We start from the raw sequence: 17,073 nt of genomic DNA, 5'->3' as shown, positions 1-17,073 counted from the left end.
ACTCTGCCAATAAAATTGACGGGTGATGTGGGTTTTGATTTTGGTGTAAATCGAATGTCTACCGATCAATGAAATGTGAAATTCATGTAAAATTTGTTGAACTAGGGAATGATGGGAAGAAATCTCCTATTTCCCTTTTTAGTATAAAAGCTTGTTTTGAGTTGTATAATTGGGATCTGGAGGCTAATTATTAGAGCAGTATTGCAAAATCTAGTTCAACTTTAAATCTTCCTTAACAACGGACTTTAAAAATAGAATAAGCTCAAACTTGGGTTGAGATTAGAGATGGCAAAATGAGTTTTAACCTGTGAGCCAACCTGGGTCACTATGGAGTCGGGTTGGGTTGAAAAAAATTCGGTTTTTCCAAAAGTGGGTTGAATTCAATCTAACTCACTTAATCCACGAGTTAAATGTGTTCGAGCTGGATTGAGGGTGGGTTGACTCACTTAACTAACCAATTTTTTTTTACAATTTTTTTTTAATAATTATTTACTACTACTAATTATATATGTTCACAATTTCATATTTTTAAATGTTAGAATGTTGTTCAATAATATTTGAATAGTTTGAATGTTTAATTAATTTGATTGTTAAGTTATATACGTTGATACTTTAATCTTTAACTATAATATTTATAGTAAATTACTCAAGCAACCATCTTATAAACAATTTTTTTCTAAATTAGCATGGCAAAAATGTGTAGTTTTTTATTTATATTTTGTTGAATAGCATAATAGAAAATATATAATATTAGCCATGTTTTCTTGGATTATATGGACACTTTCTTGGAAACAATTCATTATATATTGGTGGTGAGCATGATGAAAATATTGGCTCTTGATTTTACTGTGATTGTGATCTCATGGGTTGCTTAAAAATTATTTAAATATTTTAATGCTTAAAAATAAATACATAAATAATTTTTTTATGTGGGTTGGTGAGCCAACCCATTTAACCCAGCAACTTGTGGTGGGTTGAGCCAGGTTGCAAAATTTCTGGTTCACCATAAAGTGAGTCGGGTTGGGTTTACTCATTTTCAACCCGAGTCGTGGTGAGCCAATCCGTGTGAGTCGGATTGGCTCACTTTCACATGTCTAGTTGAGACCATGCCATGAAGAAGCAACAAAATAATGCATCAACAACTAAGTTATCTTTTCCTGGTTTGTACTCAACAATAAAGTCATAACCAAGTAACTTATGCAACAATGCTTGGTGTTTTGGGTTTTGTAGAGCTTGTTCTATGAAACTTTTCAAGCTCTTTTGGTCTGTTTTGATGACAAATTTGTGGCTTATCATATGGTGCCTAAATTTAGCATTAGCCTTTGTTATTGCATAAAACTCTACGTAGACTAATTGTTGCATTTGAGGTGTCAATTTTTTTGAAAAGAATGTAATGGGATGATTTTGCTAACTGATAACAGCTCCTATTCCATTTCCAAAAGCGTTTGTTTCCAACACAAATGGCTTGGAAAAATCAGGTAAGGCAAGTATATGTGCTTGTTTAATTGCATCCTTTAGAGCTTGAAAAGCAGACATATTAATAGGACCATGATGAAAATTTCCCTTCCTTAAAAGATCTTTAAGAGGTGCTACTATATAAGCATAACCCTTTGTAAATCTTCTATAATACTCGAAAAGTCTTCAAAAAACTCTCAATCGCTTGAGGTTAATATGTCATTGTGTGACTGCTTGTACCTTCCCTTGATCCATGAACACTCCTCTAGGTGAGAATTGATGTTGACCTTTTGTAATCCAAAAAAATATTTTGATAGCTTGGCAAACAATTGATGTTGTTGAAGTATTTGAAGAACTACTTGTAAATAATGCAAATGTGTAGACTAATAGGGGCTATAGATAAGTATGTCTTCGAAAAAAACAAGGACAAATTTCATTAAGAGTCCTTTGAATACTTCATTCATCAAACTTTGAAACGTTGCAGGGGCATTTGTAAAGGCGGATTTATACATGTTCGCTAGGTTCATCAAGATTTGAGCACCACATAATTCATCTACCAATTAATCAACTGTGGAAATAACAAAATTGTCCTCAATTGTAAAAACATTAAGGACTTGATAGCTAGTACAAAATCTGCATGTTCCATCTTTTTTATTGAGGAGAATGATTAGAGAGGAAAAATGGCTTGTGCTGGGTACAATAATCCCCTCTTCTAACATATTTTGCACCATTGTATCAATTTGGTGTTTCTAACTTAGTGGATACCTGTAGGGCCTGACTTTAACAAGTCTAGTACCATTCATCAAGGGGATATGATAATCATGGGATCCTTTAGGTGCTAACCCCTTAGGGACAAAAACATCTTCATAAGTATACATCAAAACAACCAATTTGGGTACCACAACAGTGGACAACTTTGCCCAATGAACCTTCTTTACATCTGGGTGTTGAAGTTGCATAGTGAAACTTTCTGCTATATCATGCATATTGCACATCTTCCTATATTGATTAAACTATGCTAGAGATGGATGTCCATGTCTCTCCTCTATAATATCACAAATTGATTTGCCAATTGATATTTCAATGTCATATTCCTATAATGGAAAATATGAGGTTCCAAAGTTGGTAACCAAGTAGCTCCAAGAACTAAATTAGCCCTAACAATGGGTAATAGGTGTCAACACTCAATTTTTTCCAAGTAAATACAGTTTATTTCAAAAAATTAATTAAAATGTGTTTAATTTATTTGAGAAATTAAAGACAAGTGAAATAAAAATAATAACAACTAAAATAAAAAGATAAAAAAATATATTACTTTCTACACCTATGTTTTCTATTTATATTCCTTTCTAAAATGGACTATTAGCTCAAAAGATATTTTCTACATCAATACTCCCTTATTTTTCTTTTGACACCACCTAAACTCCCAATCAGAAGATGACACTTGTCCCACCTTTTATTTGTTTCAACTCACTCATTTTTTTTCTTTCCCACTAAGGATGGCAAGAAGGTCTGGTAGGGATGAGTTTCACTCTTTCATACCCACCTCCATAGAAATAATTTATTCTCATCTCCATACCCAAACTCAATGGTATTAAAATTTTGTCTCACCCCCACTAGGCAACGATTATATTCTAGTACCCATACTCATTTTCTTACTTTCAATATTAATTAATTTTTATAAAATAATAAAAAATTACGATAAAGGAGACGTATTGTAAGAAAAGGATATTAAGAAGAGGATAGTTGTTCTTTGATATCAAATATTCAATATTAAGAAGAGGATAGTTGTTTCTTGGATATCAAATATTTAGAAAGAAATTATAATTGTATACATTTCAAATTAGAATACTAAATAAAATTTCATGAGAATCAAAACATTTATTAAATTTGCAAACATTAATAGAACCTAATTGATAAAATTATAAAATATTTTTACAAAGATATAAAAGAAAAACGAATATTCAAATTAAAATATATTTTAAACGTCTATTTACTCCAATTTTTTAAATTCTAATGAATATATTTTTTATACACTAATAATAAAAATTATAGTACATCATTTGATCAAAATCACAAAAAAAATAGATATTAAACTAATAATAATAAAACTTTAACATAGATTTTGTATCTTTTGAACTTCAATATATGTTGGATGATGATAAAGTAAAATTTAAGACAATTACATTATATTTTTATATTATAGTAAATAAAATTTATTTATATAATTATAGTGACAAATTACAATATGATTAATAATGAATATTAGAAAATAAAAAATACTTATATAAAATATATCAAAATAGTATTCTACAAAAAATAAACAACAAATAAAAATATTAAAAAATTATCAAATGTGTCTTAGAAATGTAACTTAGAAAAAATTTGAAATACTATTGAATGAGATCGTACAAAAGAAAATAAATGTATAATTAAAAGTATAATAAAATGAAAAATACCTTAGAGATTTAAAAAAACTTTTCAAATATAAAAATAGTCAATGGTTGAGTGTAACACCCCAGATGGATATTACTAGATAAAACTGATTTTTCACAAAATATACTTTAAGAAAATCAGACATTACAATAAATTCCCAAGCGCGGGAAATTTCAAACTTGTCTCGCTATAATCCATTCGTACTATCTCATCTTTATTACAAGTTCATAATGGATAAAACATCATAATGTCTATTACAAAAGGTAGGAAAGCATAACATAAAGAAAATCCCCCATCGGTAGCCCCGCTCTGTTGCTAAGCATCAGCATGATCACCTGAATTCACGTCTGCTCCCACGTAACAAGTCACGTGATCATCGCCAAACACAAACACACAAACAAGCAAGGGTGAGCTGAAAAGAAAAATAATACAAACAATAAAATAATAAGAATTGACCCTCACCCAGTCCAACTTAATCAATTTTAGATTATTGACCTTTCTATAACATTATACCCCAATCTCATAACCTATATGAGAAAGATCCATTCACAACCTTGGTCCTTAGGGATTATCATGCTCCCACGAACCTACCCGCTCGTGGTCCAACTCTACGGACCTCCCCGCCCGTAGTCCAACTCTACGAACCTGCCCGCTCGTAGTCCAACTCTATGAACCTGCCCGCTCGTAGTCCAACATGCGTGAACACCTACTATGAACCTCCCCGCTCATAGTAGCCTCAAGTGTGAGCACGGAACATACGAACCTCCCCGCTCGTATCCCCACACAAGAGTACCACAGATACGGACCTCCCCGCCCGCATCAATCACGCATCTCAAATCTCCGTTACGAACCTCCCCGCTCGTAACTAATCCAGCATATCCTGAACCCACTAAGAACTTAGTCCTTAAAGCCCAAAGGTTAGCACAACAACCTGCCGCAGCAGAAAATAAAACACCGACACTGCCTAGGCAATTGTCAAGTGGAACAACTTCACTGACCGCCTGGCGCCACACTCAGCGCTGCCAGGCGCCACATTACCATTTTGCCAAAACTGTCATATTGCGTGACTTCCGCCTAACGGGTCTATTTGCACCGCTAGACGCCACACCAGTAATGTGATACTACTGGTTTAAAGTGCTAAAATAGTGTACATATAACAATTAACCAAACAAGTTCTCCGCCAATCCGAAACATCATCTTCATAACCCAAAAATCTTCAGAGTATTATAATATAAATTTCTACAAAATATGCTTTGTATAATCGTCACCCCGCTAATCCGCAGCATACGCATATATATAAAACTCATGCTATCTATGGCAACACATATTCATACATAAATATTAAAATCATGTAAATTAAAATATTACACCAAAAAAAACATTAAATACACCTTATAAGGAATCTACGGCCCCGTAACTAGGGATGGCAACGGGGCGGGGCGGGTACGGGTATCATGATCCCATCCCCATCCCCATAATAAAAATTCATCCCCATCCCCATCCCCAAACTCAATGGGTATACAACTTTTGACCCATCCCCATCCCCACCGGGTAACGGGTATTTTCTTATACCCATACCCATACCCATTTTTTTATTGTTCCATATATCAATTAAATATTTTTTATAAAAAAAATTTAAAAATCACACCAACGGAATCATGATACTATCAAAATATTCAATATTAAAATAACATACTCTTTTTGATTTTCATGATGTCAAATATTAAGAAAAATATTATAATAGTATAAATCTCAAATTAAAGTATCAAATAACAACTAAATAAAATTCAAATAATTATATAAAAGCTAAAAAATTACACATTACTAAAATTTTATAATAACCAAAATATTTATTAATTTTACAAATGATCAGTGGTTTCATTTGCATTCGATCCACCTACATAGAAAAAAAATGAAAAATTAGATATGATATAATAATTGAAATTGAAAATTTTAATTACTAGAATATAATGTACCTTCTTCATCAGATTCATTTTCACTCATGAGAACATCTTTTCCTTTTAATTTTTTAACACCTACAAACACCAAATGTAGAATATTAGATGAGAATTCACAAAAAATACTAACAAAAAATATTAATAAATTTGAGTAACTTACCTAGATGGTTTGAGTTCCATATCCAACTTCTTGTACACATCAAAGCCTCTATAGTAATATGATGAAGTCGACTACGGTGAGAAGTTAATATCTGACCACCAGTACTAAAAGCAGATTCAGAAGCTACAGTTGTTATTGGAATAGCTAAAACATCCCTTGCAATTGCTTGAAGGGTTGGAAACTTTAACCCATTTGTTTTCCACCATGATAGGATATCAAATTCTTGTGTAACCGGCAAATTATCTTCTTCCAAGTAATAATCCAACTCTGTTTTCATAACTGTAGTTCTAGATTTTTTCTTTTTTGCCATAAACTCTAAAAATTCATTCGCATCATTATCAACATCCTTTCCCAACTCCAATGATGTAGCTCTATAAGAAGAAGTTTCATTCTTTTTTGATTGATATTCCAAAACCAAATCATAGCATATTTGACGAATCCTACTAAGTTTCAGATCAAAATCATTACCATACAATTTATAAAAATAATATTCTAACATGTCCATCTTGTACCTTGGATCTAAAACTGAAGCAATTGCCAATATGTTATATAACAAAAAACAAAGAGAATGAGAAATATGTTATATATATATATATTATATATATAAAAAAGTATATTTTATTTATATGTATATATACTATATTATATTATATTATATTATATTATATTTTATGTGTAAATATATTATTTATTTATATATATTTTTTAGATTATTTAATAAATTATAAATAATTTAGTAATTTAAGCGGGGACGGGTATTTGGGCGGGTATATATATATCCCCATCCCCATCCCCATCCCCAGTTGAAAATTTCGGGTATTACCCATACCCATACCCATACCCAGTCAAAGCGGGGATTCCCCGTCAAAACGGGGACGGGTTCGGGTGATACCCACGGGCACGGGTTTATTTGCCATCTCTACCCGTAACCAAACTTTTCTAGAAATTCCATTCGTGCATTAATTCACAATTTAAAACATTCAAGGATACTCATTCCATATATATATATATATATATATATATATATATATATATATAGCCCGCTGCATATATAACACCAATATAATTCTTCAAACTCAAACTATTTCCTTATTTATTTCACAACATCATAACCCCTGGACTCTCGAACATTAACTTATTCCATTTAATTTTGATAAAAAAAAATAAAAGGAATTATTAGAATTGTGAATGCGGTTATAATATTAGCACAACCCATATGTTTCAATACATCTTTAACTAAAATGAAACAACACATAATAATTTCCACATGATGAAATATAAAGAATCCAAAATTTCTCTATAATGCCAAGACATCCAATGAAAATTACTAATCCCGTAAAAATTTGCATTCATACCATACATTTTTGAAAGAGAACCAAATCCGCACTTATACTTATAATAACGCCACTGCAATCTATTTGGCCACACATCAACTCAGAAAACAATCACCATTTACCATCCAATCAAATGAGTTTATTGTACATCTTTTACCCAAAACTCCAGCCACAAAGGAAACATTGGTAAACTAGAATAATATTACTTAAATATTAAGGTGTATTCAATCTGCCATGTTAAAAGCAATTCCCCATTTCATTAGAATCTTCACGGCCTCGGAACATAAAACTTAAATGTCCCAACCCCTAAAGAAAAATCCCCTTTTGTATCTTTTCATAAAAAAATGGAAAAGAAACAAAATAAAAATAACAACACAATAACACATCAATTCTGCACGTTTATTGATAAGAACCCACTCGTAAATCTATTCGTAATAACCCGAGAATAAAACCAAATTACCAATCTTCTCATGGCAATATGCTTTTAAACTTTAATAACGAAACCCATTCCAGAAAAAAATATGGTAGCTCCTTTACGCCCAACAATATTTGAACCAACAATACGAAATCTAAAAAAAACCATACGAAATATGGAGTAGGTATCTTATTGACAAAAAGTGCAGTAAAACTACACCAGTATCACCATATAAAATCACAATAACTCCTCTTACCGGTTCACACAGAAAATAAAAGATATTCAAACATTTTGAATGTATTCATACAAAGAGCAAACAACAAGAATCATTGCATCAAACCACAAAAGAGAAAAGAAACAAATTCAGTTTCCCTTAACACAAATAATCTAACTCAAAAAGTAAATTTCACAAATTTACCATCCCATAATCACTTTGAAATCTTAATTTGAACACAGTCAAACAATAACAAAAAGAAGGTTTAGCCCCCCTTACCTCTGATCCTCGCTCCAATTGAAATTTAATGAATTGTGCTTGTTGTTCCAGGCCCCCTCTATAGGTATCTTCTTCAATTCCTTCAACCCTCACTCACTCCCTCTAGACCACGAAAATTCCCAATCTCTTCTCTGTTTTCCTTTGCTATCACTCACTCTCACTCTTGGCCTTCTCACACACTCCTTTCCCCCTCCCCAACTCAGCCCAATTTAATAAATTAAAAGAAAAACGAATTAAATTTATTTTTAAGTTTTATAACCATTATTCTTGTTTAGTGCACCTAAACTGACACCCCTCTGTTTTCTCATGGAATTCCTATAGTTTTTCAGATTTTCCATCACCTAGCAAAACAAAAATATAAATAAAGTCCATTTCCTTTAACACAAGGTTCAAAACCCAAGACCTCCCAACTACCAAGTTCTTGCCCAACCACCAAACTAATTCATGTTCCCTGTCAATTTACTCCTTCGTATGGATTTAAATCATGCTTTCACATTCACAATATAGTAGCAAAGTAAAACAAAATTAAATAAATCTACTAATGACATACTCAGGACTTGAACCCAAGTCCCTTCAGCCTAATTAAGTACTCTAAACCACTTAGGTTCACGTTGTTTCTTGTCTAGGATTTATCAAAGAACTCTCCTAAGGTAGTCCCAACCTTTTATTTCTTATATTCTTTTAATTATTTATTTTTATGAATTTCCTGGATCTCACATTGAGAAATAACGAAAATTATTTTGGCAAAATAAAAGATTTCTTCAAATGAAACAAAAGTTAATAATAATAGAGTAGAGGAGATAAATTTTTTATATTACCTAGTAAATAAAAGATTTATGCTATTAAATACTTAAATTGAGAATTGTGCCCTCCTGGATGGAGAAGATCTCCAATAAACCGTGGTATTCAATAGGCCAAGGAATAAGGCGAAAATTCAAGTAAAAAACCACATCTCCATAGAGTCGAGGTCATTGTAGGAATCTAGAAGGATGTCTCCACAAAGCCGAGGTCATTGTAGAAATCCAGAAGGATGTCTCCACAGAGTTAAGGTCATTGCATGAATATAAAAGGATGTCTCCACAAAGTCGAGGTCATTGCAGGAATCCAGAAAGATGTCTCCATATAGATGAGGTCATTGTAAAAAACCAGAAGGATGTCTTCCTAGGACCGACGCCCCTTAGGGTAGCTGGTTGATGGTTCAAGATTTACGAGGATGTCACCCTAAGACCGATCTCTCTGTAAGAAGCTAGGATTGAGGAGATGGTGCACGTGAAGATAGAATTTTAGATTATATAAAGTGATTATTTTGGTTAAGAAAATATTTAAAAGAAGGTAATTTAGTTATTATTTAGGGAAATATTCTAGTTGTTATTTAGAGGAATATTTTAGATTATCTCTAAGGCTATTATTATGCTTAATTAATTATGTATATCTATAATATTTGTAACTGATTTACCTTCTATAAATAAGAATGTTACTCCAATCGTCAAGGGACAAATTTATTTTGGCCTAAGCAAGTCTTTAAACTAAGGTTAAATTATTTCTTTCTTTTTGTTTCGATTAAAGGTTATTTTACACTTTTTTCTAGACCGGGACATTGGCACCCACCGTGGGGCTCGGTAAACGAGATCCCAACCACACTTACCATAAGAAACTTACCACCGTGAGGAATAGAAAAAAAAACCCCAACGACCAAGACGAGAAGGAGAACGATAATACTTCTAACAATGTAGCAGATCTTGCCTCCGCAATACTCACAAGAAACTTTTTACATATGCAAGTCATGAGAAGATGATCGATCTATGCTCAATCTCCGCTTACAGATGAACAATCAATCCTTACGATCGAAGCTTACACTCTCTCAATACAGGAAAAAAAATCCAAAGTTCCAAGTATGTTTCTATTCTGGTCAAGAAAAATGCCAGATAATTCTTAACCAAAAACAAAAAGAAAGAAATATTTTTAACCCTAGCTTAAGACTTGCTTAGGTAAAAAAACAATTTGTCCTTGACCATGGGAGTAAAAATCTTATTTATAGAGCAATCAGTTAAAAATATTAGCTTGTAGATACTACATAATACTTAAAGATAATCTAAAATATCCCCACAAAATAGCAACAAAAAAAACCACCCTCAAAGTAATCACTCGAATATTAAAGATATTCCTCAAATCTTCCAAAATTCAGATCTCTCCCGAATATCGGATATTTCTTACCTTGAAATCATATCCTAAATCCTCTACGAAAGCCTCAAATTTATATTGAACATATACGATCTCGTCCTCACACCGATCCCTTTCAACTCATCTTCATGTCGTTCTCTTCCAACTCATCTTCATGCCATATTGCATCAGTCCCCCAATCCATACACAATTCATGTATTCCAAGATAATAATCTCTATGTACTCGGTTTATGGGCGAGAATATTCTCCACCTATCCGGTAGGATGACGAACCGCTCCTTCCAGACTGGTAGATAGCTCTCCAACTTTTGAGCTTCTTCTTCTTAAGAACGAGGAACCCAGAAGTTGTCTTATCACCAACTATCTTTCACCACTTCCCATACAATCATCATTGTTTCTCAACTACCCCCTGCCACATGTCAACCATCAGACGACTTCTTTTCAAATCATGATCTGCATAACCTTCTTCCCTCTTTTATCTCCTTAACGTATAACCCTAAAACAACTATTCAACTTCCCACTTCCCACGACCCTTCTGCTTCTTCCTCGTTGCTTCCATTTCCTTTGCGACATTTTCTTCTCCAAGTACCCCTTCTCTCCTTTCTCTTACTTCATTTTGATTTTTGTAATTACTTTGTTTTATTGTTTATTGATATACCTCCATCAATTTTTTTCTGTTGATTGTCTTCGCCTTTGCTGATTGTCGAATGCCCTTGCTTTTGTTAGTTGTTAAGTACTGTGACTGCTATTTTTCCCCATGTTTGCTCCTAACTTATTCTGAGAAAAATCCTCTACCATATGCCCTATTTTTTCATCGCACACAATGTCTACCTATTACGACTCCCTTTACTCTTGGGTTCCTCTGGCTTTGCAAAGGGAAACCTCCTCCATGACCACCTTGACTAGAATTAGGGCGTTTAGACGCCATCAAACCTTGTGCAAAAGTAACAAAGCTGACGTAGCTATTACTACTTGCGACAATGATGAACCTATTTGTAGAGATGGTATTTTGTTTCCACTACCCCCACAGAAATTCAACTATATGTACCTTACTTTGTTTGAAAAATTAGGGTTAAGACTCCCCTTTAACACCTTTGAGAAAGAACTCCTCACAACCTTAAACGTACCCCCTTGTCAGCTACACCCCAACAGTTGGGCCTTCATCCGTGCCTTCCAAGTGATATGCACTCACTTCGGCATTACGCCCTCGGCCAACATGTTCCTTTATTTCTTCGAGTTAAGAGCCCCACCCAAGCAACTGTGGGCATCCCTTAGTGGGGTCAGTGGCTGAGGCTTATTGACTCCATTCAACTCATTCTACAAGGGTTTTAAGGGGGTCTTTGCAAAAATAGTAGCTCCCGATCATAATCCTTCCCTCTTAGAAGGCTTTCCCTTATATTGGTGTTAATCCCCAAATTTACAAACCCCTCGACAGTTAGGCGACCTGGATCCTTCCGAGAAAAGAGACTGCCTGATGCTAGAACAACTGGATATTATTTTTGATACTCAAAAACTTTTAGAGCTCGAATTCCGAGTAGTGGATACTTTTGATCGGTACATACTTTTACTTCTAATTTCCTTCCAATTTTATGTTTCTGCCTTCTTTAACCTTTTAATTCTTGTTTTCACAAAGAGCTTAATGGCGATGTCACAAGAGGATATGCTGAAACGAGCTCGACAATTGAAAAAACAAAAAACCACCACACTTGGTGCCAGCCCCTCAGTACTTCTTCCTCACACTGAGGTCCATGAAGAGGTATCTGAACCCGATCCCGAGCCCTTGACCCAGAAATTTAAATCCCGAGGAAAGAAAATAGTCAAGGCTACCTCTCAAAATTCTATTTCCCAAGCCCAACTTGCTCCCCCACAAACAGTGGATGACATATAAATAAGGTTTTGGCATCCCCAATTCCTACATTCTCAACACAGTCGAAAAGACAACCTCCTTCGCCATGATGTTGATCTCCTGAAAACCCAAGACCTCAAAACTCTTCATGAAAGCGCTTTAGCCAATCTTAATAAGGCCAAACGTATACTTTTATGTTAATGAAGCAATTTAACAACCTCTCTGCTCAGAAAACGAAGGATCTAGAACAGAAAGAAAAGTCACTTGACTCCTCTCGAGCTGAGATCTCTCGCCTGGTCACCGAGGTGGCCGAGCTGAAGTCCCAAGTGAAAGAAAGAGATGAACAGCTGTTTGATATGAACACCCAACTGAAAGACCTCGAAACCGCAAGAAAATCCTGGATTTCCAAAGAAAAAGATCTACTTAACAATTAAAAGGTTCTTAAAGATTAGATCGGTTCCTCTCTCAACAAAGGCTTTCAACTAGCGCTTGACCAAGTCTGCATCCTTTGTCCCGATGCTGATTTATCTCAAGCAGACATCTCCAAATCCATTGTTGATGGGTGACTTATGGAGACCGAGGATTAAAAACCTTTTATTAACTTAGACTTTTTGCAATTTTACCTTTCTAGTTGGCTTGTACTCTGAACCTCTTTATTTATTTTTGTTCCATTTTGAATGTTTATTTACTTAAAACCGACTATCTATTAATTACTACCTTATCTCGTTTCTTCAAAAAATTTTATCTTCATTATACTTTTTACCACTACTTCCCACGCTTCCCTTGATCTCATTACTCAACACCACCGCCTATCATGCTTAACATCCTTATATACTCACCCCTCATAATCGATCGCACACCAAACTCTCAATTCTTAACACAATTTAATTTAAAACACTCGATCACACACTAAGCTCTCAATTCTTAATACTTAATTTGATTTTAAAATACTCTACACACTCGGTCACGCATTGAGCTCTCAATTCTTAATGCTTAATTTGATTAAAATACTCTACACACTCGGTCATGCACCGAGCTCTCAATTCTTAATACTTAATTTGATTTAAAATACTCTACACACTCGGTCACGCACCGAGCTCTCAACCCTTAATACTTTATTTGATTTAAAATACTCTACACACTCGTCACGCACCGAGCTCTCAACCCTTAATACTTAATTTGATTTAAAATACTCTACACCCTCGGTCACACAGCAAGCTCTCATCCCTTAATACTTAATTTGATTTAAAATACTCTACACCCTCGGTCACACACGGAGCTCTCAACATGGAATAGAACATGAAAATTCTTCATCAAGCACTTCAGCTTGAAATAGAACACGAAGGCTCTTCATCAAGCAACTCGGCTTGGAATAGAACACAAAGGCTCTTCATCAAGCAACTCAGCTTGGAATAGAACACGAAGGCTCTTCATCAAGCAACTCGGCTTGGAATAGAACACGAAGGCTCTTCATCAAGCAGCTCGGCCTAGAATAGAACACGAAGGCTCTTCATCAAGCAATTCAGCTTGGAATAGAATACAAAGGCTCTTCATCAAGCAACTCGGCTTGGAATAGAACATGAAGGCTCTTCATCAAGCAACTCGGCTTGGAATAGAACACGAAGGCTCTTTTTAACATCAAATAACTAATGATTTATATAAAAGCAAAGTACAAATAACTTAAAGAATAAAAAACAATGTCACCTTTTTAACTAAAATAAAAACGCAAATTTTATGCATTCCATGTTCGTGGTATCTCTTTGCCATCCAATGTTTCCAACTTATATGCTCCTTCTCCCAATACCTCTTTGACATGGTAGGGTCCAGTCCATTTCGGTGCTAATTTGTTATCTACCTGAATCAGCTGGGCTTTTCTTAACACCAAGTCCTCTTCTTGAAAACTTCTAGGTACCACCTTGGTTTTATACTTTCTTTCTAATCTTCTCTTAATTGCCTCTCCCGAAATCCGAGCTAGTTCCCTAACATCCTCAATGGTGTCGAGATTTGCACGAAGTCTAGTCTTAGAAGCTGTAGCCACAAATGATCTGACCCTCTCGGTATTTTCAGCAACTTCCACAAGTATCACAACATCCATACCATACACCAAGCTAAAAGGAGTTTCACTTGTGGATGACTGAGGAGTGGTATGATAGGCGCACAATACTCAGTGTATCTCATTCGGCCATTCTCCTTTTGCTGTTACCAACCTCTATTTCACTCCACTAAGTATTACCTTGTTAGCTGCCTCTGCTTGACCATTTGTCTGAGGATGTTCCATAGAGGAAAAAACCTATTTAATCCCGATTTCATCGCATAATTGTCTTACCTGTGAACACGTAAATTGAGTCCCATTATCTGAAATAATACGCTGAGGAACACCAAACCTACATATTATATTCTTCCAAATAAAATCTCTAACTTTGTTTCCCGAAATCAGAACCACGGGCTCAACTTCAATCCATTTTGTGAAATACTCAACAACAACAATCAAGAACTTAAGTTGCCTTACTCCCCTAGGAAATGGACCCAAAATATCTATCCCCCAAGTATGAAACGACCATGGTGTATTAATGGAATGTAATACCTTAGGTGGCGCATTACTCTAATCAGCATGTTTCTGACATTGCTCACACTTCCTTACATACTCCATACAATCATGCTTCATAATTGGCCAGAAAAATCCTCCACACACAATTCTTAATATTAATGCCCTTCCACCAATATGACTTGCACATAATCCTTCATACAACTCGGTCATAATCCGAGCAGCCTCCCTCACATCCACACAAATTAACAAAGGATGAGAAAAGCCATACCTAAACAAATTGCCATCAATCAACGTATATCGACTCGAGTTCCTCTTTATTCACTTTGCCTCCTCTACATCACTAGGTAATTGATTATCAGGAAGATACATCTTTATCGGTGTCATCCAGGATTCCTGAGCTGTTTGAATCTCCATAATCTGATGCTTTTCTCGTACATCCACATGAGGGGACATCAATGTTTCCTTATCACCGACTTGTGCTGACCTGGCTTTGTGAAACTCGCTAATTTTGATAACAAATCTACTCGACAATTTTGCTCCCTGGGTACATGCACAAACTCAAAAACCATAAAATTCTTTGCTATGGCCTGAACAACCTCCAAATACCTGGCTAACTATGGATCTCTAGCTTGAAACTCGCCTTTTACTTGTCCTGCCACTAACGTAGAGTCACTTTTGACCAGCAACTTGGAAACCCCCATCTCTTTAGCTAAAAACATACCAGCTATTAAAGCCTATACTCTGCTTGATTGTTGCTAGCCTTAAATGCAAACCTCAATGATTGGTCAATCAAAACCCCTTCAGGTCCCTCCAACACTACCCCAGCTCCACTTCCCTTTAAGTTAGAAGCCCCATCCATAGATAAAATCCATGACCATTCTCCACTTTGACGATCGCTAATCGGATCAGAAAGTTCTACTAAAAAGTCAACCAAAAATTAAGCTGTAATCGGTCCTCTAGACTCATACTGTAAGCCATATTCCGAGAGTCCTATCGCCCATTTGACCAATCTGCCTGATATATCAGGCTTTTGTAATATATACCTAATAGGTAGGTCTGTCATCACCTTTATGTGATGATTTTGAAAATAATACCTCAAACGTCGTGTTGACACAACTATAGCCAATGCAGCTTTTTCTATCATCGGATATCGTACCTCAGCCTCATGAAGTACCTTACTTATAAAATATACTGGCTTTTGTTCTTCCCTTGATTCTCGTACTAATACCAAGTTGACCGCTTATTCGGTAATCGAGATGTATAACGTCAAATCACTATTCCTTTCTAGTTTGCACAACACTAGAGGCTTACTCAAGTATTCCTTTAATTTCTGAAAAGCTTCTTCACATTGATTAGTCCATTAAAATTTATCATTTTTTTCGCAAACATTGAAAATATGGAAAACCCTTATCTCCACTTTTAGCAAGAAAACGAGATAGTGTCGCCATTCTTCCTTTTAACCTCTACACCTCTTTCACATTGCTCGGACTCCTCATATTTATAATAGCTTGACATTTGTCTAGATTAGCCTCTATCCCTCTCTTAGTAAGTAAAAATCCTAAAAACTTTTCAACTTTCACACCAAAAACACATTTCTCAGGATTCAGTTTGAGTTGATATTTGTTGATGGTAACAAATAATTCTGCCAAATCTTCTTGATCTTGCCTTTCTTCTACCGAGGTCACTACCATGTCATCCACATAGGCTTGTACATTACGTCCCATCACTGACACCAATATTCAATCCATTAACCTCTGATAAGTGGCCCTGCATTCTTTAGCTCAAATGGCATCACTTTATAACAATAATTTGAAGTTTCCCCCATGAATGCGGTCTTGTCTTCATCCTGTGAATGCATCTTTATCTGATTATATTTTGAATAAGCATCAAGAAAACTCAGCAAAGCGCAACCTGACGCACTATCCACCAATGCATCTATGTTAGGCAAAGGATAAGAATCCTTCAGACATGCATTATTCAAATCAGTGAAATCAACACACATCCTCCATTTGACGTTCGATTTTTTGACCATTACTACATTTGCTAGCCATGTAGGATACTAAATCTCCCTTATATGAGCTGCTTTTAAGAGTTTCTATACCTCCTCTGCAACAGCTTAAGCACGTTCCCCACTTAAAATCGTCTATGTCTTTGAACCTTGGGTTTGGCCGAGGGATTTATATTGAGCCTATGACATAAAAAATCAGGATCTATCCCCACCATATCTGAAGTAGTCCAGGCAAATGAA

At 35.0% G+C, this 17,073-nt stretch overlaps 1 protein-coding gene across 1 annotated transcript; it reads right to left on the bottom strand.

Moving 5' to 3' along the window:
• Nucleotides 1-14,009: 14,009 nt before the first annotated feature.
• On the bottom strand, nt 14,010-14,555 carry LOC146885375 (uncharacterized). Its single transcript, XM_085674669.1, has 2 exons — nt 14,511-14,555; nt 14,010-14,411 (listed from the first exon to the last, which is right to left on the bottom strand). Exons 1-2 carry the CDS (start codon nt 14,553-14,555, stop codon nt 14,010-14,012), a joined length of 447 nt encoding a protein of 148 aa, XP_085530795.1.
• Nucleotides 14,556-17,073: the final 2,518 nt, after the last annotated feature.

The sequence above is a fragment of the Vigna unguiculata genome, chromosome 6 (assembly GCF_037176805.1).
Source record: "Vigna unguiculata cultivar grain cowpea cultivar isolate G323 ecotype 2 chromosome 6, ASM3717680v1, whole genome shotgun sequence".
Taxonomy (NCBI): Eukaryota; Viridiplantae; Streptophyta; class Magnoliopsida; order Fabales; family Fabaceae; genus Vigna; species Vigna unguiculata.
Note: the sequence above shows the minus strand (reverse complement) of the source record. Positions and strands in the feature narration are given on the sequence as shown.